The 26,535-nt window shown below is 47.2% G+C and overlaps 1 protein-coding gene across 3 annotated transcripts in view; it reads left to right on the top strand.

The window, feature by feature from the left end:
- Positions 1-26,535, top strand: part of LOC138491102 (probable cation-transporting ATPase 13A4) — a 995,403-nt gene that overhangs the window by 502,868 nt on the left and 466,000 nt on the right. For all 3 annotated transcript variants that reach the window (XM_069617423.1, XM_069617421.1, XM_069617422.1), the window contains exons 13-14: positions 146-207; positions 2,094-2,244. In XM_069617423.1, the coding sequence (XP_069473524.1) occupies positions 146-207; positions 2,094-2,244 (213 nt within the window). The remainder of the gene's footprint in view (positions 1-145; positions 208-2,093; positions 2,245-26,535) is intronic.

Raw genomic sequence — 26,535 nt, 5'->3', positions numbered from 1 at the left:
GCTGAATCCCAAGGATGTAAGTGCACGTCACACTCTGTGCTCTCTAATAAGCAATCAGCGTATTGATGACTCACACCTCTCTTTATATAATGCTGTTTATTCCAGGTGTTGCCCAGTAATGACTCCTCTCTTTATTCTCTCCTAGACAGGCACCCTGACAGAGGACGGGCTGGACCTCTGGGGCGTCATCCCATCCGGCGGACAGAGGTAAGGCTGGCAAATTGATGACATAACTTCTGATGTTAGGTTCTGTGCTCGTATTGATTTCACTGGAAGTGACGTGTGGCAACAAGCTGTGCGCTCAGGATAGCCTCGTGGAGCTCAGTCTTCTGGCCCTGCGATCTCAATAGAATGGTGACTGATCATTAGGGCCCTGGGCACGGGCGCTAGCCAATCAGGACGCAGGGAACAAGGACTGGGCTCACTGGTGCAAGCCTGAATTCCAACCTGCTTTGCACCCCTCGCCCGGTGCCTCACTTGCTTCCCCCGTAACCACTGCGCCAGTTTAAGCGCCCGTGCAGAGCCCGTGTAGTGGCTGAAGGCTGCACTCCCCTTTATTCCTGCGCGTGCTGCTGGACTCACTCCCGAGCACGTGCTGTTGCAGGAATGAAGGTACGAGGGTCTTTTTTTGCGACATGTTGCTTTTCCTTTAGCGATCTACTTTGCCGTTGGTTTTGCCCTCCCATTATTGTCAGTGCCGCCCACATTAGGGAGTGCTGTACTGGTGTAACGGGCCCCCTGCAGCCCCTTGGGTGATGGGGCCCCATGCTGCCCATACCCAGCAGGGGGCTCAGTCTGCAAAGCTTGGCGTGGGGGTGGTCTGCAGGACTTGCAGGGGGCCCCGGCCCTCACATGTTAGCAAGGGCCCCTTACAATGGCGTAACCCTGTCTCCGCTGGAGTAATCCATGACCAATTATAAAACAGAGGGGGCGAAGGGCCATGTTCCCCGCCTCCTTCCCGCTGCCTTTCCCAGCAGACACCTGGAGGCGACGCCGCCCAATGGGGTTCCAGGATGCTGCTCGTCTGCAGCGGGACCCCCGGGTCATGAGCTGGGAAGGAAATCCCCTGAGGGCGAGGGGGGATCTCACAGCATCCCTGCATTTACTTGATGCACCCATGCCCCACCCTTCACACACTCGTAAAGTGTCCAGGCGCATCCCTCTGGCAGGGCCCACGGAAGTGGTATTCTATGGCAATATCCCCAGGAAACCCGATCACGTGTTCAGAGGGGAGCAGGGGGGCGCTCAAGGGGCCATGAGTGCTGCTGATGTTTGGTAGGAAACGTAGGAAGGGCTGAGCACTGAATCCTCGGGCTGTAATGTGTGTGGTTGGTGGTGGACGGGCCTACAAGAACTCTAGAGATGTCCCGCTCTTTGGTGTGAGTACTCTGGTTTTGTGCTCCCCGTCCCGTCTCCCAACCGTCTCACACCCTCGCCTCCTTCCATCTCACCTCACCCACCACATCCCTTTGAAGTAAAGGATTCTTTTTATAAAGCCTCCTTTATTTTACCGCTCCTTCTTACCACATGTCATCTGTCAGTGGTTTGTGTTCACCTACTTTTTAATACCTACTTTGGGGCAAAGGCTCTTTCAAATTCACTGTTTGGACCAATTTTTCAAGATGTGCTTGTAGGAGAACCATTCCAAACCCTACTTAAAGGGGGTGGTCTTTCTTGCACGGTGTAATATGGGACCACTATGAACACAATTTCCAGGGCCACTTCTGGTTTCCGGTGCACCCTTCCTGGAGGTGGAGGCGGGGTGGGGGCTGCAAAAGAAGAAAAGACAAGAACAAGTCAGGCCGAAGCCCCCCAGCTAAGTCGTTTACCCCCATGTTCCTTTCTGCTGATTGGTTAATAGTTGGTCATCGCATTAGAACCCAGAAGCCGCTGCGTTGTGATGATGTAAGCATTGATCACTTTTGCAAGAACTTCAGCACAGGTTAATATGTTGATTTAAATCTCTTCTGATCTAAAGGTCATGACCTGGATGTGTGCCCGGTTGCCGGCAATCGCAATATAATTCGAATCTGTGGGTGTGGTGAGTTTTCTCCGCTGTCCCAAGTGATGCCTTCTGCTTCTGTACCCCTCAGTTTTCAGAAGGTGCACCTCTTCAGATCGGACTACGCCTTACCGTGGGGGCCACTCTTGGGGGCCCTGGCCAGCTGCCACTCATTGCTTTTCCTGGATGGCAAACTACAGGGAGACCCTCTGGACCTGAAGATGTTTGAAGGCACCCGATGGGTAAATATGGCTTTATTTCTGTTAATAGTTCAGCGGGAAGAGGGGTAACGTGGTGCCTGGCATGCGGGTCAGGCCGCTGCTGGGGGCACCAGGTGGGGTGCACTGGAAAGTGCGCTCACTGCACTGCATGTCTCCATAGCATCTGAGCTGTTTGCTTCTTCGCGAGAGATTCTGTGTGTGTGTTGGTGAAGCAGTGATAGTGATTGTGGGGGTGCCTCGCTATATGGACGTCTTAAGACCCTCACCTGGCCCTCAGCAAGTGCCCTGACCTATAAGATTCCCAGTGCCCCTAATCCCAGATCTCTGATTGGAGGCTGTGCTCGTATTCCCTCCATGACCCCTGCCGAGGAGAGATGGAGAGAGGGAGACTGACATAGAGAAAGAGGAAGAGAGAGAGAGAGAGAGGGAGAGAGAGGGGGGGGGGGGGGAGTACCAGGTAAATGCTCCTCTCTCGGTGGTCCCCAACAGTGGGCTGCTAATAGTTTCTTATACTGCACACGTCACCAGATCAGTGTAGAGGCTTTGCCCGGAGAGTGGCATATTCGGCCCCCTTCAGGGGTATCTAGACCTTGCTGTGTAAGAGAATAGAAAAGCGCAACAGAGAATAGGAGAGAGGAGAGGGAGGCGAAACACGCCTGAAACATATGTACAGGTAAGAAAGGGAGCGAGGGCTAGTGATGGAGTCAGAGAGGCAATTTCGAGTACTTGGAGGGTATCCATGAAACTGGCACCTAGCTGGTGGCATAGTGGGCTTAAGATGTACCCACGCATACCCTTGACGTGGGGGGCCTTGTGCATCTGCTTAGTTGCTACCATCATTTTACATAGACTAAAGAGATGCATCTGGGGTTGCCCAGGCGACCGTAAGAAGTGACAGGGCCCAGAGTGAACTGCACATTAGCTTGCCACACAGGGGAGGCGGGATCAGGCCTGCTGCCTTCCCTCGGAATGGCACACTGAACTGGCCACCTATCGAGGAAAGGGATCATTTTAATAGGGGAGTCTGTGTGATTATTGCCATAATAAGAGGCGTCTGATAGTAATTCAGAATCAATGAATACTCACATGAATGTCATGTCCTCCCTGGCCTTCATGTCCTCCCTGGCCTCCATGTCCTCCCTGGCCTCCATTTCCTCCCTTGCCTTCATGTCCTCCATGGCCTTCATGTCTTCGCTGGCCTTCATGTCCTCCCTGGCCTCCATGTCCTCACTGGCCTTAATGGCCTTCATGTCCTCTGTGGCCTCCATGTCCTCACTGGCCTTCATGTCCTCCCTGGCCTCCATTTCCTCCCTTGCCTTCATGTCCTCCATGGCCTTCATGTCTTCGCTGGCCTTTATTTCCTCCCTGGCCTCCATGTCCTCCCTGGCCTTCATGGCCTTCATGTCCTCCCTGGCCTCCATGTCCTCCCTGGCCTTCAGGTCCTCCCTGGCCTCCATGTCCTCCCTGGCCTCCATGTCCTCCCTGACCTTCATGTCCTCCCTGGCCCTCATGTCATCCATGGCCTTCATGTCCTCCCTGACCTTCATGTCCTCCCTGGCCTCCATTTCCTCCCTTGCCTTCATGTCCTCCATGGCCTTCATGTCTTCGCTGGCCTTCATGTCCTCCCTGGCCTCCATGTCCTCCCTGGACTTCATGGCCTTCATGTCCTCCCTGGCCTCCATGTCCTCCCTGGCCTCCATGTCCTCCCTGACCTTCATGTCCCCCCTGGCCTCCATGTCACCCCTGGCCTCCATGTCCTCCCTGACCTTCATGTCCTCCATGGCCTTCATGTCCTCCCTGGCCTCCATGTCCTCCCTGGCCTTCAGGTCCTCCCTGGCCTCCATGTCCTCCCTGGCCTTCATGTCCTCCCTGGCCCTCATGTCCTCCATGGCCTTCATGTCCTCCCTGACCTTCATGTCCTCCCTGGCCCTCATGTCCTCCCTGGCCTTAATGTCCTCCCTGGCCTCCATGTCCTCCCTGGCCTCAATGGCCTCCTTGGTCTTCATGTCCTCCCTGGCCTCCATGTCTTCCCTGACCTCCATGTCCTCCCTGGCTTTCATGTCCTCCGTGGCCTTCATGTCCTCTGTGGCCTCCATGTCCTCCCTGGCCTTCATGTCCTCCCTGGCCTCCATTTCCTCCCTTGCCTTCATGTCCTCCATGGCCTTCATGTCTTCGCTGGCCTTCATGTCCTCCGTGGCCCTCATGTCCTCCCTGGCTTTAATGTCCTACCTGGCCTTAATATCCTCCCTTGCCCCCATGTCCTCCATGACCTCCCTGGCCTCCATGACCTCCCTGGCCTCCATGCCCTCCCTGGCTTCCATGGCCTCCCTGACCTTCATGTCCTCCCTGGCCTCCATGTCTTCCCTAGCATCCATGTCCTCCCTGGCCCTCATGCCCTCCCTTGCCTTCATGTCCTCCCTGGCCTCCATGTCCTTCATGTCCTCCCTGGCCTCCATGTCCTCTCTGGCTTCAATGTCCTCCCAGACCTTCATGTCCTCCCTGGCCTCCATGTCTTCCCTGACCTCCATATCCTCCCTGGCCCCCATGTCCTCCACGACCTCCCTGGCCTACATGACCTCCCTGGCCTCCATGCCCTCACTGGCATCCATGGCCTCCCTGGCCTTCATGTCCTCCCTGGCCTCCACGCCTTCCCTGGCCTCCATGTCCTTCATGTCCTCCCTGGCTTCCATGTCCTCCCTGGTTTCCATGTCCTCCCAGACCTTCATGTCCTCCCTGGCCTCCATGTCCTCCCTGACCTTAGTCAGCACATATCTGCATCTGGCCTCTTATAGCATTTCATTGATATGTGATCTGTCCTCATAATGTGCTTACAATAGACACTGCTATGTCTCTGCTCAGTGTGCGCACGGGATTGGATGAGCAGACTCCCTGTGCAGGGGTCATAGTGCACACACAGCACCTTGGTGGATGGCAAGGAAGCACCAGTGCTGGAGCTGCTTTGGTTTTCACTGCTTCAATACACATATTATGCATGCAGTGGGAAAGCAGTGTAACACATCTACTGGACGGATTTCCTCCAAACCCCCAGAAGGAACATTTGCACCGCTTTGTCTCCAACGTGTTTCAAATTTGAAGCAAATGTATCCAGCGGTTTGGGTTGTGTGATTGCTCAGTACATGTTCATTTCCCCCTATATGTAAAGTGCTGGAGAAGTGTTAGAACGTCCCCTTGTTTAACGCTGTATACCTTTTGAACCACGTGACAAATGTGTACCAAACGCCACACATTTTAAGGGACACAGGCTATAACACATCTTTGAAAACTTCCCTACAGACATGTCACAGAAGTCAAATGTTTTTGGCAGTAGAATGTATATTTTATTTGGCGGCAGGTTCATTGACTACCAAAAATTCAAATGTAAAATAGTTTGGTTTTGGCACCCACAAACGGGTAATTTTCTGGAAAATCTGTTAAACGGTTCAAATGTTATCAAGCAAAGGAAAAGAAATGCTCTTTTCGGCTTCCCCCCAGTCATGTCCCCAAATCACAGAGGTTCTTGCACGGAGCACGTGCACTGCGAAGAGCACTAGAGAGATTTGCACTAGTGAGAAACAAGTTGGACGCAAAGCGCTGTGGATATTTCTTTTTGTGCTTTGGTATAAATCTATGCAGTCGTTTTGTTGTAAAAAGAATGAACAGAAAAGGGGGTGCCCCGAGCCCAACATATCTTTTATATATCTCCCACGGTGCATTGCAGCAACTGAGGCTTTTCTTAAATTAAAATCTGACTTCATGGTCCTCATTACGAGTTTGCAGGGCCATGCCCCTAATAAGGGCTTGGCTTCTCCAAACTCGGGTCCGGGTCCGAGTTCCTTGAATGAGGAATTACCGGGCCATTCCAACCTTGGAGGACCCAGGAATTCCTCATTCTAAAAACCCATCCCTATTCCCATTTGAACCCCCATAGGGCTCAATGGAAATGGGCAGGGAGCTAATAACGGGCCCGTTATTAGCTCCTTGGTCCCCATGCGGGCCCCGCTAAGGACGTCTGGTCTGACCAGATGTTCAGAGCGGGTCCCGCAAGGGAACCTCGTAATAGGGCAGAATGGGATAACCAGAACCATTCCCGGCGCCGTTAAACCCATTCCGCCCACCTCATAATGAGGCCCCATGTGTTCATCGATGCAATCCATTTTCACAAGAATTTTGCAGTGTACGCACAGCAAATCCATGCGAGAACAGAAAGAGTTGCACAAAACACTTTACAAAATTCATGCTAAAAGACCAAAGAGCTAATTTTACAAAAATTGGAAATATGACAGCAGGGACTTGGTATGATTGCACTCAGGCGTAGGCAGGTACCCACTGCCAAATCTATGTCATTTGCACTCCGCTATGCAAATGTATAAATGATGCCTACCATGCTTGCGTGGTAGTCAGCATATTAAACGCTGCCTGCTACGCGAGCATGGCAGGCAGAGTGCACAATGGGTCCCTACGGCGCATAAAGCTGGCCGCTCCATAGGGATCCCCAGCCGTGCCAAATTCTGGGGCATTTGTATGATGGAGAGGAAGGGAGGCGGTGGAAATGCAAGTTGCGTTCGAGACCAAGGGCTTCATAACAAGGCATTATGGGTATGGCATATTGGTGAAAAAGGCCAGTAACTCATTGCGCACTGTGTACAGCGCTCCGCTGGTCTTCAGCTTGCTCTATGCTTTAAGCAATAACATAAAAAAAGAAATGATTACATTTTTAGACATTTTTGTGGCACTGCTGTATTCAAACTGTTGTGGACATCCAGCGGCAAAACCATGAACAGTTGGATTAGGGTATTTCCCCCATAAAACATGGAAGAGTTGAGTCAGGGGGAGTTACCACTGGCAGTAAATCCTCCAAAGCCTACTGGAGTCCACTGGAAGGCCACAATGGGCAATAACAGCATCTCCCTGAACTCGCAAGTTCAGCAGATTTACAGCCAAAAGGACTGGACGTCATGGGACTCAGTGAAATGAGCCCAGGTCATTCTGCCATACTCATAATGAGGCCCTGAGTATTCAAAGGGATGGCGGCTACTGCAAGGAATAAACTACCGCTGCATGAACAAAGGGATAATGGTATTATTATTGCTACTACTACCAGTAATAATATTAATAATAATAATACTAATGACAATGGGCCTCATTACGACTTTGGAGGCAGCCATGCCCTTAAAAAGGCCATGGCTGCCTCCAAAATCGTGTCCGGGTTCCCTGAATGGGGAAATACCGGGCCATTCTGACTTTGGAGGGCCCGGTATTTCCTCCTTCAGGGAACCCAGACCCGGTCCTTCCCCATTCCCATTCGAGCCCCCATAGGGTTCAATGGGAATGGGGAGGGAGCCAACAACGGGCCCGTTAATAACAGGTCCGTTCTTAGCTGCCTGGTCCCCTCGCTGGACCCAATCTGGATGTCTGGTAAAACCAGACGTCCATAGCGGGTCCCGTGAGGGAACCTCGTAATAGGGTGGAATGGGATTAACGGCGCCGGCACCATTACCAGCGCCGTTAAACCCATTCCGCCCATCTCGTAATGAGGCCAAACGTCTTATACTTTGCCCTTCTGCAATGTTGTGTTGGGTATGCCGTGCATGGCTCAGTAAGAAGAGAGGAAGTGGAGGTTGTCGGAGAATGGGAGGAGCAGATGGACAATGTGTGCTGGGACCTGCTCAGAATTACCTGGTTCCTGTGTGTCAATGTGCTTTCATGGGACTGGCAATGGCATTTGGAGTATGTTATCCCATGGGGGGACCCAAGGACTGAGTAGTGGAAAGAGTGCGTAGGGTGGTGGCGTCCGGTAATGGTGGGGGGGCTAATAGAGATGATGAGAGGAGCATAGGTCATAGCTTGGCAGTGTTCCTTGGGGGATGTACACATACGATGGAAGAGAGAGCTTTTACAGGGTGGTTGGGTAGGTGGGGATAGAGAGGCAGGTTAAGGGTGGTGGCAGGGGTAGGGTAGACATAAATATAAAGGTGGAATTGCATCCAGGTAGTGTGCACCTGCCGGTGAAGCAAGTAGATGGATTGCTAGAGGTTTTCAGTTTTAGTTGTTGAGTCCCTTCGTGGTTGTGTGGTGTCCTACTCATGCAAAGTTCAATGAAATAGGTCAACCAGTTGGGTGAAAGAGGGGTACCGAGCCACTTCAGAAGTTTTAGGATGCATTCAATGGGTGGTGGATTTGGTGAGTTGGTCTAGAGATTGGGGGGTTTCGAATCATGAGTTATGAAGGAGCCAGGTCAAGAGCCAGGCCAGGTTTTTAGCTGTGCCTGCATGCTAGGTGGTCTTCCTCTGTATGGAGGTGTTTGGGAATCGCAGAGCTTGGTGCTAAGTCTCCATGTTGCTTCTATTGAAGGTTGGCTCCATTATTAGTGCATTGCTCCAGATGTTACTGTTCTCAATGCTATGTAGTGATGGAATAGCTTTATGATAGATGCTGCCATAACAGGAGTGGGGAGCAATTTATAGTGCTTAGAGGTGTATCTTCCTTCTGATGGGAGTGGGTGCAGTGTGTGGAGCGCTGGGGTGATGTCTTTGTGTTTTTATAATCTAAGCAGTAGTCTGGCGACCATATTTTGGACTTTTTGTAGTCTGCGTAATAGATACTCAAAGCAGGGCCTGTGCCGCTGTCATGCATAATTCCTACAGAGCACCTTGTCTCCTGGAAACAGTGCTGGTGGTTTCAGTAGAACATCTGAATCAACTTGTTCATTTGCTTCACCAGACTTTGTTTAACCCCGCCGTGCTGGTAACTGTCGAGACATACATTTAAGAGATTCTATCATAGCTGTCAAATAATCGTGCATTTCTTCCCCTAACACAACAGCAACATTCTCTGCATCAGTTTGAGCTCAAGTGGGAGGTCAAGGGGCGTATGCCTTTGTCGTCCCATCACCGGCTCATGTTGAATCAGGTGATGATCAAAGCTGGACTGATTGCCAAAGTAGGGCTAGTGTAAGGCAATGGAGTGAACCTTTTTTCAGTGTCTCTTTTACTTCGGCAAATCACTCCTTTAGAAGCTTAGAAGTCTCTATATAAGAGATGTCAAGATGGGGGAAAATGGAGTAAAGGTTGACATAAACAATTGAACACTAATGAAGAAGTTGCTCCATATGAGATGTCGCTTGGGGAAAATTGGAACAAGCATTGCCACAAGCAAATACATACCAGTAAAATACCAGTGAAGAAGTTAACAGATAGATCTTATACAAGTCTCCATAGATGAGATATCAATATGGGGAAAGTTGGAACAAGTAATACCTAAAGTTAAAACAGTATAAACAGTGAAGGAGTACAATTGTGCTATACTGAAACAGAACACTGTAGAACGTTCTGGTGAAAGACACACATCAGCCAGCGAGCCCTTGGGAGAAAGCCTGGTAGGGGAGTATACCAGGGGATCTACAACACCCAGAGGGGGGTTCCTGGCAGGCTATTACACCAGGAAAACACAAGTGTTGAGTGAAATAGACATTTCTGATAATTTCAAGGAGCCATTGTTTGAAAAGACACATTTGCCCTTCTCACCACACTTTATTAGTTGTTGTGAAAAGGAAACACTTTTGCTATTCTTCAAAAGACACTGGCCCTCATTATGAGCATGGCGGTCTGGGAAATACGGTACCGGTAAGCCAGCTGGTACCATACTTCCCGGACCGCCATACTACAGGCTCTGCTCGCGGGAACCGTTTCACCCGCCAGGTTTTTCCTGGCGGGTGTAACGGCAGCCACGAGCAGAGCACATCGGATGCTCCGGCACATGCAGAGTTGTGCCGGTACATCCAACGTCCCCATCCCCGTTCAGCCCTATGGGGCAGAATGGGGATGAGGAGGCCCTTGATTCTGGCACCCAAAAATGGGCAAGTACCGGGTCTGCCTAACTCGGCATGACCCGGTTCTTGGCCATTCACGGTTGCCAGAAAAAATGTAACTCCGGCGGCAGCCGCACGGCTTTTAATGGCACGGCTACCGCCAGAGTTGTAATGAGCGCCACTGTTTGCCATCCCGGAGAAAGTGTATGTAAAAGAGACGCATTTGTTAATTTTCCAAATTACATGTTTCCATCCCGAAGCAAGTGTTGTGTAAAAGAGACGCTTTTACTAATTTTCCTAAGGACACTTTGTCATCTACAAGAACGTGTTGCGTGAAAGAAACATTTCCGCTGCTCTTAAGGAAACATTGATTGAAAAGGACATTTTGTTTCCATTCTACCTGAAACAATCCAGGGGAAGGGAACGTCTTCCTGGATTAAAGCATTGTTTGTTGAATTTTCGCATTGGATTTTTACGCACTTTTTGCTGGATCAAAGCATAGACATTTACCCTACACCTTTGATTGTTCGTTTTAGTGTGAGGGTCAGATACATTTTGAACACAAGGACAGTTTGCCTGGTTTTGACAATGAGACATGGGGCCTCGTTACGAGTCTGACGGTAGACTTGCCAGTAAAATCAGCAGGCTGCTGCTAGACTCGTGCATTTTACAGGCCCGGGCTCCACCGGGGGATTACGACCCCCGTGTTCCTGGAAGTCAGGCGCCAGAAACATTTAAATCCCCATTCTCATTTGAGTCCCTTCGGACTCAATGAGAATGGGGATGCAGAAAGCACCGGCACCATTAATAACAGTGCCGGTGCTTCCCGAAAAGTCTGTGAGCGGCTGCCGTACCATCCGGCAGGTCAGACCTGGCAGGCTGGACAGCAGCCGCCCACAGACTTGTAGTGTGCCGGTCCGATAACAATGATGCCGGTAGGCTTACCGGCACCCTTGTAATGAGGCCCTTAGACTGATATTTAGTTTTAGCTTCCTACGAAGGGAAACTCTCTTTAGATTAGGAACAGAAAGGGGTTTATCCAATCCCTTTTCTGGAATAAATATGTCTGTTGTTGAAAATATTGCAACTTTGCATCCTCCTCTCATTTCTGACCCTTTACATTTCCCGATGCTGTCCTGTCTCCACATTGCATCTCTGGGGGACAATGAGCACCCCCTTACTTTCGATAACTCTTGCTGTTCTGGTGGTGCCCTTCCCTATAGTTTGGTAATTTATGTTATGGGTAGCCTATTAAAACCGTCCTTCATCACCATAATATCAGATATTTCAGGAAAATATGCAGCTCTTTTTGCTTTGATGTCGGTGGTCTTGTTGCCATGAGAAATCAAATCCACACATCTGGTGTGCGCAGCACACTTCTCCATGGCGATGGGAATTGGAGAGCATCTCTGAGTCTGTCCAATGGTGTTGCATTTTGCACTGGTAAGCCGTCTGCAAGCAGGAAGCCCCTCATCTTCTAAGATGACAGTCCTGCGTGTATTGTTGACATCACGTAGGCAGAGTCGAAATACACCATTATCACCACCTCTTCATGAATTTCAAATGCCAAGATCAACACTATCAATTCTGCCGCTTGAGTTGTGAAATGCGCTGGCAATCTCACACTTGTCATTGGCCCTCATTACGATACTGGCGCTAAACCATGGCGCTATTAGCACCATGGTTGGTGCCGGTATCGTAACGAGTCCAGCAATGTTCATTGGGGAATCACCACCCCATTCCAAGGTTGGCGGGGCGGTAATTCCCCATTGAACATTGGCCCTTCCCCATTCCCATTTTTGCCCCGTAGGGCTCAATGGGACTGGGGAAGGCGCTAAGTACGGTACCGCAAATTGCGGTACCGTACTTAGCACCAAGGTCCCTTTGCGGGTCCCTACTTTAATGGCTGGTCTAGACCAGCCGTTCAGGTCGGGTCCCGAAAAGGGACCTCGTAGTACGGCGCTGAGTGTTTAACAGCGCTGCAGCCTTTTATGGCGCCGTTAAACACTTAGAGCCAGGGTCCTAATGAGGGCCATTGTCTTAAAGCTGTTATTCTCTTTTGTTTTTGCTACTGCTGTGCCACTGTGCCTTTCACCAGTGCTCTGGTCTATTGACAATTACCCGTCAATGAAGACAATTAACCCCCCTCAGGGCATTTTCCTTGACTTGTGGTATTTTATCATGGTATTCAGTGTACTTAGTGCAACCATGTATGTTATCTCCTTCCTTTACTAGTTCTGCTATAAATCTGGCTGGATTTACCAGTCAGCACCTGACAATTTTCATCAATGGGCTTGATAAAAGTACTTCATTTATTTTGTAATGTTTTTATTGGCATTTGACATTTACAGTTATATTCCGGACCATTACAATCCTGGTTTGTATCAAGCATGAATTGCATACCACTTATGCCATATTAGTTATGAATAACATTGAACAGTGAACGAAACAAACAAGAGGAAAAAAGGGAAAAGAAACAAAAGAAGTAAAAGTGATAACAGTGACTGTCTCTTGGTCTCTGAGTTATTGTGGTCTTTGCTTGTGAAGGTGAACCCCAGTCTCTATTCCGTTGGGCTCTGACTGGTCTTTGAGGTGCGCGGAGGGGGGGTGGCTTGTGCAGGATGGATGCGACAGTGCACAAGTTTGGCCATTGTGACATTTGTGGGTGGTTGATTCAGGGAGGTTTATAGGTCGACGAGAAGATCATGTCTCTCAGAAGGGTCTTCCAGGCCTCAAGTGTGGAGCTCGAGTCTTCCCCACCCCGATTACTTCCCTCCTCCCATGCTCTAGTTTCTGCTATCGTCCATCTTTCCATCTCCCTGATCCAAGGTTCGTACCTGGGGCCTGCTGGGGATTTCCAGGCCATTGCGATCGTTCGTTTTATCATCACACATGCTATGTCCATTAGTTTCACCAAGTGCTTGATCTTGCTTAGCCTCCGCTAGGTGCCTAAGAGGCACTCTTTCGGTGTCCATTCATATATCTCCAGGCCAGCTTTCCTGCAGGTCTGTTCAGCAGCGAACCATAGTTTCTGAGATTTAGGGCAGGTCCAAAACATGTGGATCATGTCAGCGTGGTCAGAGGGGCACCATGGGCACATCGGGCTGACTCTGTCATTGAAGGTGGATATTCTGTGTGGGGACATGTAAGTCCTATATAAGACATTGAGCTGTATTAGCCTGAACCTGGCGTTCCTGGATATCTCCTTCGGGTATGCTAGGGCTCTAGACCATTCTCCCTCCGTGATTTTGGTCCCCAGGTCGGATTCCCATTTCTCTTTCAAACGTGTACTTCTTGGGTTCGATCTGTCGTTTATTTGGGTATATAGTCTTGATGTTGGTTTCCAACCGTCGCTGACTCCGTGCATCTCTTGGATCAGGGCGTGTGTTTCGGGTTCCTCAGGCCACACATTCCATTTCTTCTTGGCGATAAATTTAACCTTTTGGTACCATAGGTAGTGGCACGGGGCGAGCCCATCGTTTCCCTGTAGTGATTCAAAGTCTCTGAATTGCCCTTCGTCGAACATGTCTCCCCACGTGTAGACACCACAGTTCTCCCATCTTCTCATTATTGATAGGTCATCGGGGGCTACACATACGTCAGCAAGAATGGGAATCTCGGGTGAGTATAGGTGCTTCAAACCTAGCATAGATCTAATCTTTTTCCACACCTGTCGACCCACCTGCACTATTATGGGCGGGTCAGGAGGCCCTATTTTATTGTTCCATATTAGCTCTTTAGGATGCAGGGGTGAGGTCAGCTGGCAGAGAAGGTTCGTCTCAGCCGAGGGCTCATCACTCAGCCATTTGGCGACATGTGTTAGTTGTGCCGCCAGATAATATCTTTGGAAGTCGGGTAGTTGGATTCCTCCAGCGGAGTAGGGAAGTGTGAGGATGTTCAGTGTAATCCTGTGCCTGGTTCGTCCCCAAAGAAAGTCTCGGATCAGGGATTCTAGCTTCCTGAAGAAGGATGGAGGAATGTAGTATATTATGTTGGTGAAGTAATAGAGGAATCTAGGTAAAATTATCATTTTAGATATTGCAGCTCTGCCCATCACTGATAGCGGTAGTTTTGACCAAAATTTGATGGAGTTCCGTACCCCCGATAATGCGGCTTCAGTGTTGCATTCGTGAGTGGAGATTGGTGTGTGCTTGATGGTGATGCCTAGATAGCGGAAGGACTCAGATTGCCACTGAATCCCAATCTCAGGTAGCTCTTCTGTGCTCTTTCTCCTAAGGCCAGCCAGAGGGAAGGCGGATGATTTCTGTCGACTGAACTTTATGCCTGAGTATCTCGAAAAGTTATCTAAGATGTCTAGGGCTATCGGGGCATTCATCTGGGGGTCTCGAAGGTATAGAAGAACATCGTCTGCGTACAAGGAAATGATGTTGTCCGTACCGCCAATACTTATGCCCGCATTGAACAGCTGTTTCCTGAAATAAATTGCCACTGGTTCCAGGCCTAGTATATATAGCATTGGCGAGAGCGGGCATCCTTGTCTGGTTCCCCTCTGAATAGCCCAGGCTCCCGACACCAAGCCCCCTGTCTTGACTCTTGCCACTGGGTTACTGTAAAGAACCATGACCCATCGGATGAAGTATTCGCCCATTCCAAACTCTCTCAGGGTTTCGATTAGCCACTCCCAGTAGATCGAGTCAAAAGCCTTGATGGCATCGAGCGAGAGAACTGCCAGGTCTTCTTTGCATTCCTCTGTCTGTCCCATTATGTGCTGAAGCCTTCTCAAATTGGCTGTAGTATTGCGTCCAGGGACAAATCCACACTGGTCCACATGTACCAGGGAACCTATCACCTTTGAGAGCCTCTTAGCGAGTATGGTCGTAAGAATTTTGCTATCATAATTTAGGAGCGCAAGTGGGCGATATGAGTCACATTTTTCAGGTGGTTTTCCTGGCTTGAGCATCGGCACTATGAGGGTCTCTCTCATGGTGCCTGGTAGCGTGCCTGTCTCGAATGCCTCCGCGTAGACTTCTTGATAAAAGTACTTCATAACAGTAGCTCTCTCTCTGTACTCATTGTGATTTTGGGCTTTTCAAGTATGGTAAATGGGGGCATGCAGAACCTATAATGTAACTGTGCAGCCCATAGTTATATTGGCAGACTTCTCAATCACAAAGGCTACTGCTGCCAATGCTTGCTGGCAGGGATAATGACATTTCATGACTGAACCTAAAATCCCAATGTAGAATGCTAATGTTGTATGTTGCATGTTAGTTTTCTGTATGAAGACAGCCGTCATCACCACTTCATTTCAGTTGCAGAACAGTATGAATTTTTCATTGTAATCGGGGATTAATAACATGGAGCTGTGCTAATTGCTAGCTTCGATTCATCAAAAGCTTCTATCATCTCAGTTCTCCAGGCTATATCATTGTTATCTTGTTTGTGCCTCCTTCAGTACTTTTAAAAGTGGCCTTACATATGCGCTGTAGTCAAAAACCCACACCCTGCAATAGTTGCAAAGTCTGAGAAATTGATGTAACCCTTTCACTATCTCTTGTAATGGGTTATTTATAATGCTCTTAATACCCAGAGGTTTTGATGACCTGACCAGGAAATCATACCTGTGTTGATCTGCGTCGTCTTGCTTTAAAGATGACCACATTGCCCCTGATCTGTCCTCCCAAGACTGTCTCTGGCTTGGATGTCTTCATGATTGCTTCTGATCTTTCAGGTGTCACCTTCCCTCCTTCTTTTGATATTTTCTGGCCTATATAAAAGATGTCTTCTTGGCAATATTAAATTTTCTCTTCAACTTTGTACCCTTTCTCTGCCAATGCTGTCATCAGCTTTACTGAGTCTCTTCTGCACTGTTCGTCAATGTTGCTGCACACTGAAATGTCATCTTCATATTGCATTACTGTGCTGTCAAGTTGTACATTTCCCAAATTCATCTGCAGCACCTGGTTAAATAATGGGGAGGGGGATTCACAGTACCCCTGGGGGAACCGAGTATGTTTTAGTTTAATAGTGTGGTAAGTGAACAAGGCCAAATACTATGATTCTTCATGCAAGGGGATGAAAAAGAAAGTATTCTTTAAATCAATCACTGCAAAATTTGTAGCTTTGGATGGCATGTTTCATACGTTTTTAGCTGGGTTTGGAACTAACAGGAACTCTGTCTTAATGCTATTATTCAGGGGCATATGTCCTGGATAAATCTCCACGACTCCTCTGTCATCGTTTTCAACAGGTACTGTGAGGGTATCAAGAAGCAAGACACAGACCACAGACTTAAAGACTTAAAGTAATACTTTATTAAATCAAATGTCAGGGTGGTAGAGGCCTAACTTACCCTATAATAAGGTGGAATGTCCCTACCTAAATGAAACTAAGGAAAGTCTGCATCAAAACGTTCAATTTAAAAGTCTGTCTGTGTCCAAAACCTATCCTTGCCCTCAGATCTAAAGCTAACCAAAGTGGAGGGATGTCAAAATCAAAAGAAATAGTGTTCAACTCAAAGTTCGGAGCTTCCTTTCAGCTCCCTTTTTGAAAGTATAAGAAAGTTCCACGAAAAATTCTCAGTATTACCGTTGTTCAGTTCACAGTAATACAGTTCAATATAGTTTAAAACCAATCCTCAGGGTTCCCTTGCCCAAGTTTCAACACAGTTCACAAAAACAAAAGGTCTTGCGACTTTGTTCTCAAGACAACACAATATATCTCCTCAAGTCTCAGCGTTCCCTTCCCCAAGACTTTCACTTCATCACCAGAATGTCTTTAGATTTTCAACATTTAGCACTCACTTTTCTAGGGCCGTTGTCAGACCAAACGGTCCACCCATCACAGGTCATGCAACCAGGATCCCTGACCTTCTGCCTCTTGGCTTTGATGTGCAGCTTTACAATCTTCTGGCTTTTCCTTGTCAGCCTCGTGGCTCTGCCATCACTTGTCACAGATCCTTTGCAATATTTTAGGCCTTGTTGCTCTGCACTCATTCATAAAAGTCCAGTTGAGGGTGTTTTACTCACACCCACCTTCTTATACCCCTTTGTCACCCTTGAACCCTCTTCTGTAACTGGTTTTCCACCTGGGCATTTGGGTTATGCATTTAAACACTTGGGTGTATTCCATTCTACACTTAGAAGGCTTAATTTCAGTATTTCATTCAATTCAGGCTTCAATAAGCATTTATGCTGCTTAATTATAAAATTCCCTTTTGTGCAGTATTCAATGGGCATTGGTTTCACTATATTTTACAGTTTGATTTGTTTCCGTATTCCAGAAGAATTAGCTTTGCTTAGCTTTAAAGTTCCATTTAGTTTGTTATTCAATAAGCATTGTTTTGCTTAATTTGTAAATTTCCATTTAGTCCAGTATTCAATAAGCATTGTTTCTTTTCATTTTTAAAGTTCCATTTAGTTCGGTATTCAGAAATATTATAGGAGAGCCCCAGGTTCATGCGTCTTCCCCCGACACTTACTGGCTTGTGGCGTCTCCTTCTGTCACCCTCTGCTTGACTGCCACAGGTCTTTCTCTGCACGCCGGCTCCCGGAATGCTGCTTTCCAGACGCGGGCAGCAAGCCTTCTTCCTGTTGCTCTCTCGCAGCTCCTGCTGCTAAGCACTGTTCATGGAGGCTCCCAGACTGCAAATACTTACACAGCCCCCAGGGCTACAAGCTTTGTAAGTCTTCTGGGAAGTTTACTGGCGTTCTGGCTCTTTGCCTGGTCCCACCACGACTGCCTCCTCCGAAGCACAATCCCCTGCTGGCTTCCAACACATAGGCCTCCCCCTTGCTCACTGCTCTACTGCATTGGTTTCATTTTATACACCTGCAGCCCCTTCAAAGGCTGCAGCTGTGTATCTCTAATGAAACCTGCCTGATCATAGTTAAAGGCACATGCCTGACCCTCATAGCTCCCTGCAGGCATCTTCCTCGTCCCAGTACTAAAATGGTGAACTGGTATGGTCTTCATTCCTCCTACTTTCTTATTCTTGATTTCAGTACAAAAGAGTTGAAAGGGTGTAGTCTTCATTACTCTTAGTGGCTTCTTCTTCGTCCCTGTACTGTCAGTTGTCATTTATGGGAAAATTAGGAGAACAGCTTTACAATAACCTATAAAGGCCGGGGAGGGTTTCCGTTGAGTTTCAACAGGATAAGGTGGAATACCATGTCTCTCATAAGGATACCCAGTCCCCAAGGACCATCTACCCAGGTGATCCTCCCTCGCTTCTCCACCCCCAGGGTTGGGATCTAAGAGTGATTAAGTGTGATGGACTTTCCCTGGCCACATGAGAAGAGGATCCAGGGATTTTGGGAGTGAGATAACCCCCAGATTTCTAACAGCACATAGGCATGTTACAAGGGGATTCCGAAAGCACTAATATCCCTAATTCAACTAAGGCAGCAATAGTTTCATAGATACCTTTGTCAACTTCCTTTGTCATGGGATATTATCTTACTCGTGGTAAAATAGCTCCCTGCTTTCATTTTATTTTGACTGCCCCCACTCCTTTCAGTAGACCAACGTCGTATGGACTGCTGGTCCACAATGTGCTTGGTGCATATACTAAATCTCTCTGCAAAAAGAACAGTCATTTCTTTACTAGTGACATTCTCTGAAGTATCTCCATATTTAAAATTTTTAACTGATATGCAAGACTTGTATTAAACATCACGTTGTCATCTGAGTCATCATCTGTAAACAAGCGTTCATCTGTTAAGTTAGTCAATCTATTTCCTTCATCAAGAGCTATCACTGTTTGTCCCTGCCTCATTGACTCCGTGCAAAATTACTTTGTCTTCCCTCACTATGCTGCTTCTACCTCAACTGTAATTATCTGTCGTACCTTCATGTCCGTGAGTACTTCTGGGCGAAACAAAAAATCAGTGGGTATTCTTCAGAGGCATGCTAGCAATATGTGTACCCCATAAAGGAATACCTCTGGGTTTAGTAGCACTCCTCTTTGTGCTACCTGACCATAAAATACTGTTATGAATTCCTGTGCATTCACGTAATGTATCCCTGGAGTAGAATATATTAACCCCGGTCAGTAAATGATATTGTCATGTTTAATTTACTCATCAAGTCTCTCCCCAATATGAGGGTGTGTTCACTGGTGTCTTGCAGCAATGTAGTCATGTCTGTCCATTATGACAATGTTCCCTACCTTGTCTGCTTCCTTGATGAGAATTGTATTATAATTTTTCAAGTTGGCTAATGCTGTCATTTACTGATGTGATAGATTTGCCAAGTTCTTAATTTTGTCCTGATTTCTTGTAGGTCTGTGTCGTCCTTTATTAATTTAATTGGTGACTACTTTTCCAAATGGATCTATGACGCTCTCCTTGGGCATTTGTGGAACAAATTGGGATTGAGGTTTAAAATCCTGTATTTGATAGTTTGTTGATCTGATGCGTAATTCTTGGAGTTGGTTTATCATTTCAAAATCTTGAGTCTCATCCAGGGAACTCAAAAGAAAGGTATTTTCATTATTGGTTATAGTTAGCACACTGTTATCCTACTGAGGAACTTGCTCTTTGAATTTTTCTGCTTGTTTTTCAAAACATTCTTTAGCTTAAGTTTCAAAATGAACATGAACAAATCAATTTAAAGATCTATCAGATCAAATGTTGTTGCAGGTGCAAATGAGAGTCCTTTGTTCAGAACAGCTAACTCCTCCTGGTCACGTTTCTCTTTGAGAGATTCACCAAAAGTGTATTCATCTACGTCTCTTGGTCACCACTTTCACACTGGCCCTTGTTATTATTTTGCTTGGATCTTGTATGGCGTGCTGGTCGGTTCGACTGCCTGTGCCCCACTCCTTCATCTCCTCCTACAGTCAGAGCTGTCATAGTCACTCTAGATTAGTTGAACACGGACCTGCTTGGTCATGTTACCTCTGTTATCTCTTATACATCTCTTAAATTGCATCATATACTCTTTATGCACAGCAGTAATGCTTCCTTCACCTATACTTGGTCCCTCTTGGTCAGATTTAATGTCCGAACTTCCAGTCAATGCATTTTGGGTACTGCCTCTGGAACTTGGTGGTGTTTTTGGGTGGTACTTCATCTGAAAAGTATAAACTTGATCCTTCCTGTAATCTCATTCGTCACAGAAAAACATTCACATTTTCCATAGTTTCACTTCATCCAGATCCTCTTTAAGAATATCATACATCTTCTGAAAGTTCTTTTGCTTCAGAGTTGCAGATGATTTCATTTCACCAAACTGCTTTTTTAATGCTCTCTATTAGCTCAACTGCTCTAGAGTGCTCCCTTGTTGCATGCTCAATAAGGAGTTCCAGCATCATTCGAGAGCTTTTGTTCAAATTATCTTCCCATTTATTGGTCATATCTATAGCTTGCTCATTTGAGAAATCAGGAAAACTTTAAATTCTAAGGCCTCTCGGAATTTGTTCCATTTCATGTAATTCTTCAGTGATGGCATTTCCCAATATTTCTTTATTTCTTTAACCAAAGTCCTTTCCGATTTGATTAATTTGTAACGTAAGTCTTCCCGAGTTTTCTTAGGCATTCTGAAAGCATGTTCCATGCTTCCTCTAAGTGCATATAAACTGATAGTATGCTCATCTCTTGAGAGTAAGTACTCTGCCATTGTTCAGTCGTCCGGTCAGCCGTGTGACTTTCTTGTGTAATAAGCTTAAAAGAAAATGTTGGGGTATTATAGAGAGTCACTCAGTGCCTAGGAAACTTGGATTTAGTGCTGCCTGTCGCTCTTGATGTGTACCAGGAAGTAATACCCCCTCCTTCATACATAGAAGTTAAGAATTATAGTACTCCTCAAGTTGCGCCAGGCACATTTATTTAAATAAGTCCTGAGGTTAGTCTGTCCTTAGGTTGGCACGTGTTTCGGCTTTAAGCCGTTTTCAAAACCGGACAAATATGAATTCGGCCCCAGGCAAAGAAAGAGATCTACCACCAAATCGTTGCTTGGAGAAGCGACTGACCCTGAGGGAGTTGAAGGTTGAGGAATGAGGAGCTTGAGTAGGAAGGTATTTACAAAGAGAAAGTTGGAGGTATTGAGGACCCAGTCCCCAGAAGGCCTTGTGTACAATGCAGAGGGTCTTGAACTTAATCCTTGCAGCCACTGGGAGTCAATGCAGAGATTTCAGTGCTGGAGAGATATGATCCGTGGGCTTGAGGCCAAGGACAAGTCTCGCATTCCTGTTCTGGATGAGTCACAGAGGGCAGAGAGTAGAAACAGGCAGATTTAGAAAGAGGCTGTTGCAGCAGTCCAGCCTAGATAGAACCAGAGCTCAAAAGACAGTGAGCTTCTGGGGGAAGGAGAGGAAAGGAAGAATACCTCTGAGGAGGTGCAGTTGGTAGTTTGACTTCTTAGAGACATCAGAGATGTGAGGAGAAAACGAGAGTGTGGAGTCGAGAATGACCCCGAGGTTCTTAGCCTCACAGGTGGGATCAGGAAGAGGGCGAGGGGAGGCCGACCAGAGAGTGACAAGAAAGGAGGGCATAGGTGTGCCGATGAGTGAGAAGAATCTCTGTTTTACTGGTATTAAGACAGAAATCGTTGGTGGCACACCACTCCTGGATAGAAGACAGACAGTCAGAGATGAGAGAAGGAGATGTGGAGGCGCCAAGGGGAGCTTGAAAACGAGCTGAGTGTCATCCTCATAGCACTGAAAGTTGGAGAAGAGAGCGGCTATGCGGTGAGTGAGAGGTACCAGGTATTAGTTGAAAAGCCAGGGAGAGAGATTAGACCACTGGGGAAAACCACAAGTAGAGAGTGAGATAGAGGAAACAAAGAACCCAAGTTGGACCTGGGAGGGTCGGTCAGAGAGGAATGAGGTCAGCCAGGCCAGGGCCTGATTGGTGATACCCAGGTCATCACAGAGACGATTGAGTAGGATGGCATGGTTGACTGTGTCAAAGGCAGAAGAGAGATTGAGTAAGATGAGGACAGATGGGAGATTAGAATCAAGGTTAGAGAGCAGGTCTTTACGGATGTTCAGTAGAGCAGTTTCCGTGCTTCTGGCTCCTCTGAAGCCAGACTGATGGTCATGGAGACAACCAACAGATTCAGTGTGAACATTAAGCTGGGAGATGGCCAGATTTTCCAGGAATTTGCACAGGAAAGACGTAATGGAGATCGCGTGATAGTTAGCCGGGCAGGAAGGGTGGGCTGAGGGTTTCTTGAGAAGAGGGTGCACAAGAGAATGCTTCAGGAGGGATGGAAAGGCTCCAGTGGTGAAGGAGTAGTTGCAGAAGTCAACCAGGGCAGGAGCAAGGGTGTCAATATGGTCCTTGATGGTTTTGGAAGAACCTGTTTTGATGAGACTTTCATAGATCGGACTTGTCTAGAAACCTTCTCAGGGGAGAACAGAGGAATGGAAGAGAAATCTCTGCACTGGCTCCCAGTGGCTGCGAGGATTAAGTTCAAAACACTCTGCATCGTCCACAAGGCCTTCTGGGGTCTGGGGTCTCAATACTTTCAACTCTCTCTTCCTAATTATCTTCCTTCTCGAGCTCTTCGCTCCTCTTCCTCTAGCTCCCTCAGGGTCAGTCGCTTTTCCAAGCAACGAGTGGGTGGTAGATCTCTCTTTTCGGCTGGGGTCTCTCTCTGGAACAGCCTCCCTGTCTCCCTGAAACTTGAGGAGAACCACCTTTGGTTCCGGAAGCACCTCAAATCCCTCCTCTTTGCTTCTGCTTTCTCTCCCCCTCTCCTCTGCTGAATTCCTGGCTTATGCTGAGACTGCACTGGTCACCTGGCCACCCTTCTGATCTCGCGCACAAGCCCTGCCAGTTGCTCACCTGCACTGCCTGCCAGGCAACCTCTGCACCTGGGGACTGTTGTTTGTATCCCTACAGTCCCCCACCAGCACTTTGCATGCACTCACCCTGCACTTGCCACCTGCTGGCCATTCTTTTATTTATCTTGCTTATTTATTATCCCATGTACTGCACTTTCCCCTCCCCCCCCCGCACTTCTCCTTTTTCCCCCTTCCCTTGCACTTGCGTGATCTGAATGACACCTGGTCTAGTAGGATCGTTGTCTATCTTCCCTCTGTTCCCCTCCCTTGCCTCGTCGTGCCTTGAAACACTTGTGTATAGGTGCGTTATAAATGCCATATAATATCATATCATATCAAAGAGGGAGAAGAGGTGGTCACAGGGAGGTCTTAGTGAGTAACATTTCTCACCTGTGCTATATTGGGTCGGGGAAGGGACAGAAGCTATGGATAACATTTTTATCTGCCTCCTGATTGGGTGAAAAATTGAGTTGTTCAGGATATGCTGACAACCAGGAAGGTGATCACATTTGTGGATACAGTGTTCAACAAAGAAGGTGACCTGGAGGAATAGGTCACGGACAATGGACTGCAATTTATTTCTAAAGAAATACAGACATTTTTGAAGGTTCGAGGGATCAAACACATGCCTACCTCATTGTATCAACCAATGGCTAATGGTCTAGTGGAACGCATAGATAGGTTTAATAAAGGCACCATTAAACTGGTCATAGCACATTCTCGGTTTTAGAGAGACACATTCAAATAAACTATAAACTCATATAGAGGTACCACTCATTCTGTCACTATCAATAATGAGAAGGCGGAGTGGGAGAGAGAAAGCCAGAACGAAGGAAAGGCTAACAGAAAGGGGTCCGTAGCAAACAGGAAAGCGAAAAAGAGAAAGGGCGAAGGAACTCAGAGAGATGAGGATACAAAGGAAAGAAAGCGGAACACCACTAAGGGAAAAAACAGAGGAGCGTGGCAGCAACAAAGAGGAAAAACCTGACAAGTTGCAAGAGGCCGAATGCCGTGGACAGAATGGCTAAGAGTCTCCCGGCGGTGGCCATGTTGCAGGAACACTAGACCGCGCAGGCGAGATGCGGCCAGTGCGTGAAGGAACAATTAATGGAGCCAGCGCCTCCAATGATTCCAAAGCCGCCAACCTCCTGGACTCATGACAGTCACAGACATTGAACCATTTTTGATGATGAGCTGCAGGACAGCCTGTAATCGCCTCAATCCTCCATGGTCAATGGAGAAAAACACAAATGGTGGACATGGAAGGAGTATTAAACAGATTGAAGGAGAAACAAACCAAATACAAATACTGTTACGACCACAGAAATGCAAAATGGCAAAAGTGGCAAATAAGAGCGTCACGATAGAAACTGGTGATAAGTGGTCCATGGACAACATAATGGAACTCAGGGGTGGTTGCGTATCTGATCATACAATCAAAGACTCAGATAGTGATTTAACAGTTGAGAACACCAGTGGAACAAACCGAGGGGAAGGAGCAAGATCTTGGAGCAGTGATGACACCTCTAGAAGAAACAGGAGAATATTATCCAATAGTAAGTTGTATATTATTAATTTATCTTTTGGTCAATTGAAATTCCTATATAAGGGAGATGTTCTGATATAAGTGTCAGCTGTTCTGCAATACATCCACAGCCATATGCATTCCATGGCAGGTCACTTAGAATGCTGACTTATGAAAAGAGACTGTAATAAGCAACACGAGAGGACGCACAACCATTGGGGCCCATATCATACATTGACTTACCATTGAATTACCCATTGTCTCCAGGAAAATGAGTTCCACGTCATAAGATGCATTGGTGAAAGAAATAGGCCCACATGATGTCCTTGACCTCTGGTTGTACTGAGGCCACTGTGCATTGTGACTTATAGATGTCTCATGCTAGGTGTAGGGAGTGAACCAAGTCCCCTAACTTCCGTCCAGGGAACTGATACATAATTCAGTGGTCCAGTGCAGCTGGACAAAGGCTCTATCTTGGATAGGTTATCTTTAAGCCTTTGAGGAGTCAACCAGGAGTCCATCCATGTGAGAGTGGCAGAACAATTCTGGTGTCATTCATGAGTTTGTATCTGAACAGTTGAAGCAAGTGGGGCCAGTGTTGAGAATTAGTTTCAATGGTTGAGGTTATGTATATCTTGAAGAGAAGGGGTTGAGAGGCTGGTACCTTGAATTACTAAATATATCTGAATGTGAAGAGACGATCTGAAGCGGGCCATGAGTGTTGTTTCCATTTTCCTGTCAGTAAATACCCAATCCAGCGTAAGGCACTTCCATTAATCTTGATGTCCTCCAGTCTCTTTATTAGGATCTCATGACTAATGGTGTCGATGCTGTAGAGATATCCAGTCGGACGAGTGCACTCGTTTGCCAGTGTCCGCTCTATTCTTTAGAATGACGCACATCGCGCAAAGTGTGGATTCTGTTCCTCTCATTGGCCCAAATCTATGATGAAATTCATGAGGAAGGGTGTTGATGTTGACATATTCAAAGCGCTGTTGGTATTTGACTTTTCCTCGGATTTTGATGATGAAGAGGGTGTTGGGGATAAGGTAGTAGCTGGATCTTCTGCTACATCCTTCAGGAGAGGTTTAACAAAAAGCATTTTTGAAGGCAAGCACAGTCCCTTCCTCGATGGAGGCATTGAGAAGACGTAGGAAAGTGTATGCCAAACTTGAATGTTTGGTTATTGTTTTGTAGCTGGTTGGGGCGCAACCTCAGAGACGTGGGACCTTAAGGGTTTCTCCTCTGGGACCGGCACAATGATTATAACCTATGGTTGGGCTTATGCTATTAGTTATAAATACAAAAATAAATAAATAAATACATTATGTTACCCCATATATGATGTACATTCAGAGGCATGCAAGTTTTCATAATATCAAAACAAATCAAGCAAGCAATATGCACAAATTGTGTTGAGGCAATGGAGAGAAAATTCATTTGATTGGAAAGTTTGCATAAGGAAGAATATTTTGTATGGTTCCCTTGTGCTAACCACAGTAAGATGCATGGACATACACTTCCCATCACCACAAGTCTGGATTGGGCGTTTGCTTTGGTAAGTGCACAGTGGTGTTCAGTACATGTGCCTGGTGATGTGGTGTGTGCACAGCATGGTGGAGTGGATGCAGTAGAGTGGTACTGTGAAGAATCCTGTGGGATTATCAGTAGGTACCCAGTTTGGGCTTCTGCTCCTACGGCCAGGGAAAGGCAGCCGCTTCGTAATCCTGACCCTGGGGGTGGTTTCATGTTGGAGGGTCACGGGGGAGGAGACTCATGCCGGGGCACAATGCGGATATACAAATCTCACAATTTCCCTATAATTCCTATATTGACAATGGCTTTTTGCAAAACAGAGCAACTTACTGTTACACCCTCATCTATGGACTTTCTTTCCCATGATGCAAAAAAATACAGTGATGAAGAAGAGGAGCTTAGAGGTAATAAGGACTCACAATGGTGAATATTCAAAGGTGTGGTCGAGTCGTTGCCAATTGAATCACCTGCACAGGATAGTTAAAACCCAAGTTGAGAACCAGCTGTGTTGTGAAGGTGAAGCAGAGGAAGATGGTCGATGAGCAGCTGATGGCAGTGTGGGAGGTGTAGCTGAGAAAGCTAGCATCATCCGAGGTGCAGAGGCAGCCAGAGAGAGAAGCATCCCTGCAGGAGCAACCTTGATGAGTAATAACAAGAATGGCAGAGTACGCACAGGTGAAGGCAGTGTTTTAA

The sequence above is a fragment of the Ambystoma mexicanum genome, chromosome 10 (genome assembly GCF_040938575.1).
Source record: "Ambystoma mexicanum isolate Mex_15411 chromosome 10, UKY_AmexF1_1, whole genome shotgun sequence".
NCBI classification, from domain to species: domain Eukaryota; kingdom Metazoa; phylum Chordata; class Amphibia; order Caudata; family Ambystomatidae; genus Ambystoma; species Ambystoma mexicanum.
The sequence above is the reverse complement of the archived record's forward strand: the minus strand, read 5'-3'. Positions and strand labels throughout refer to the sequence as shown.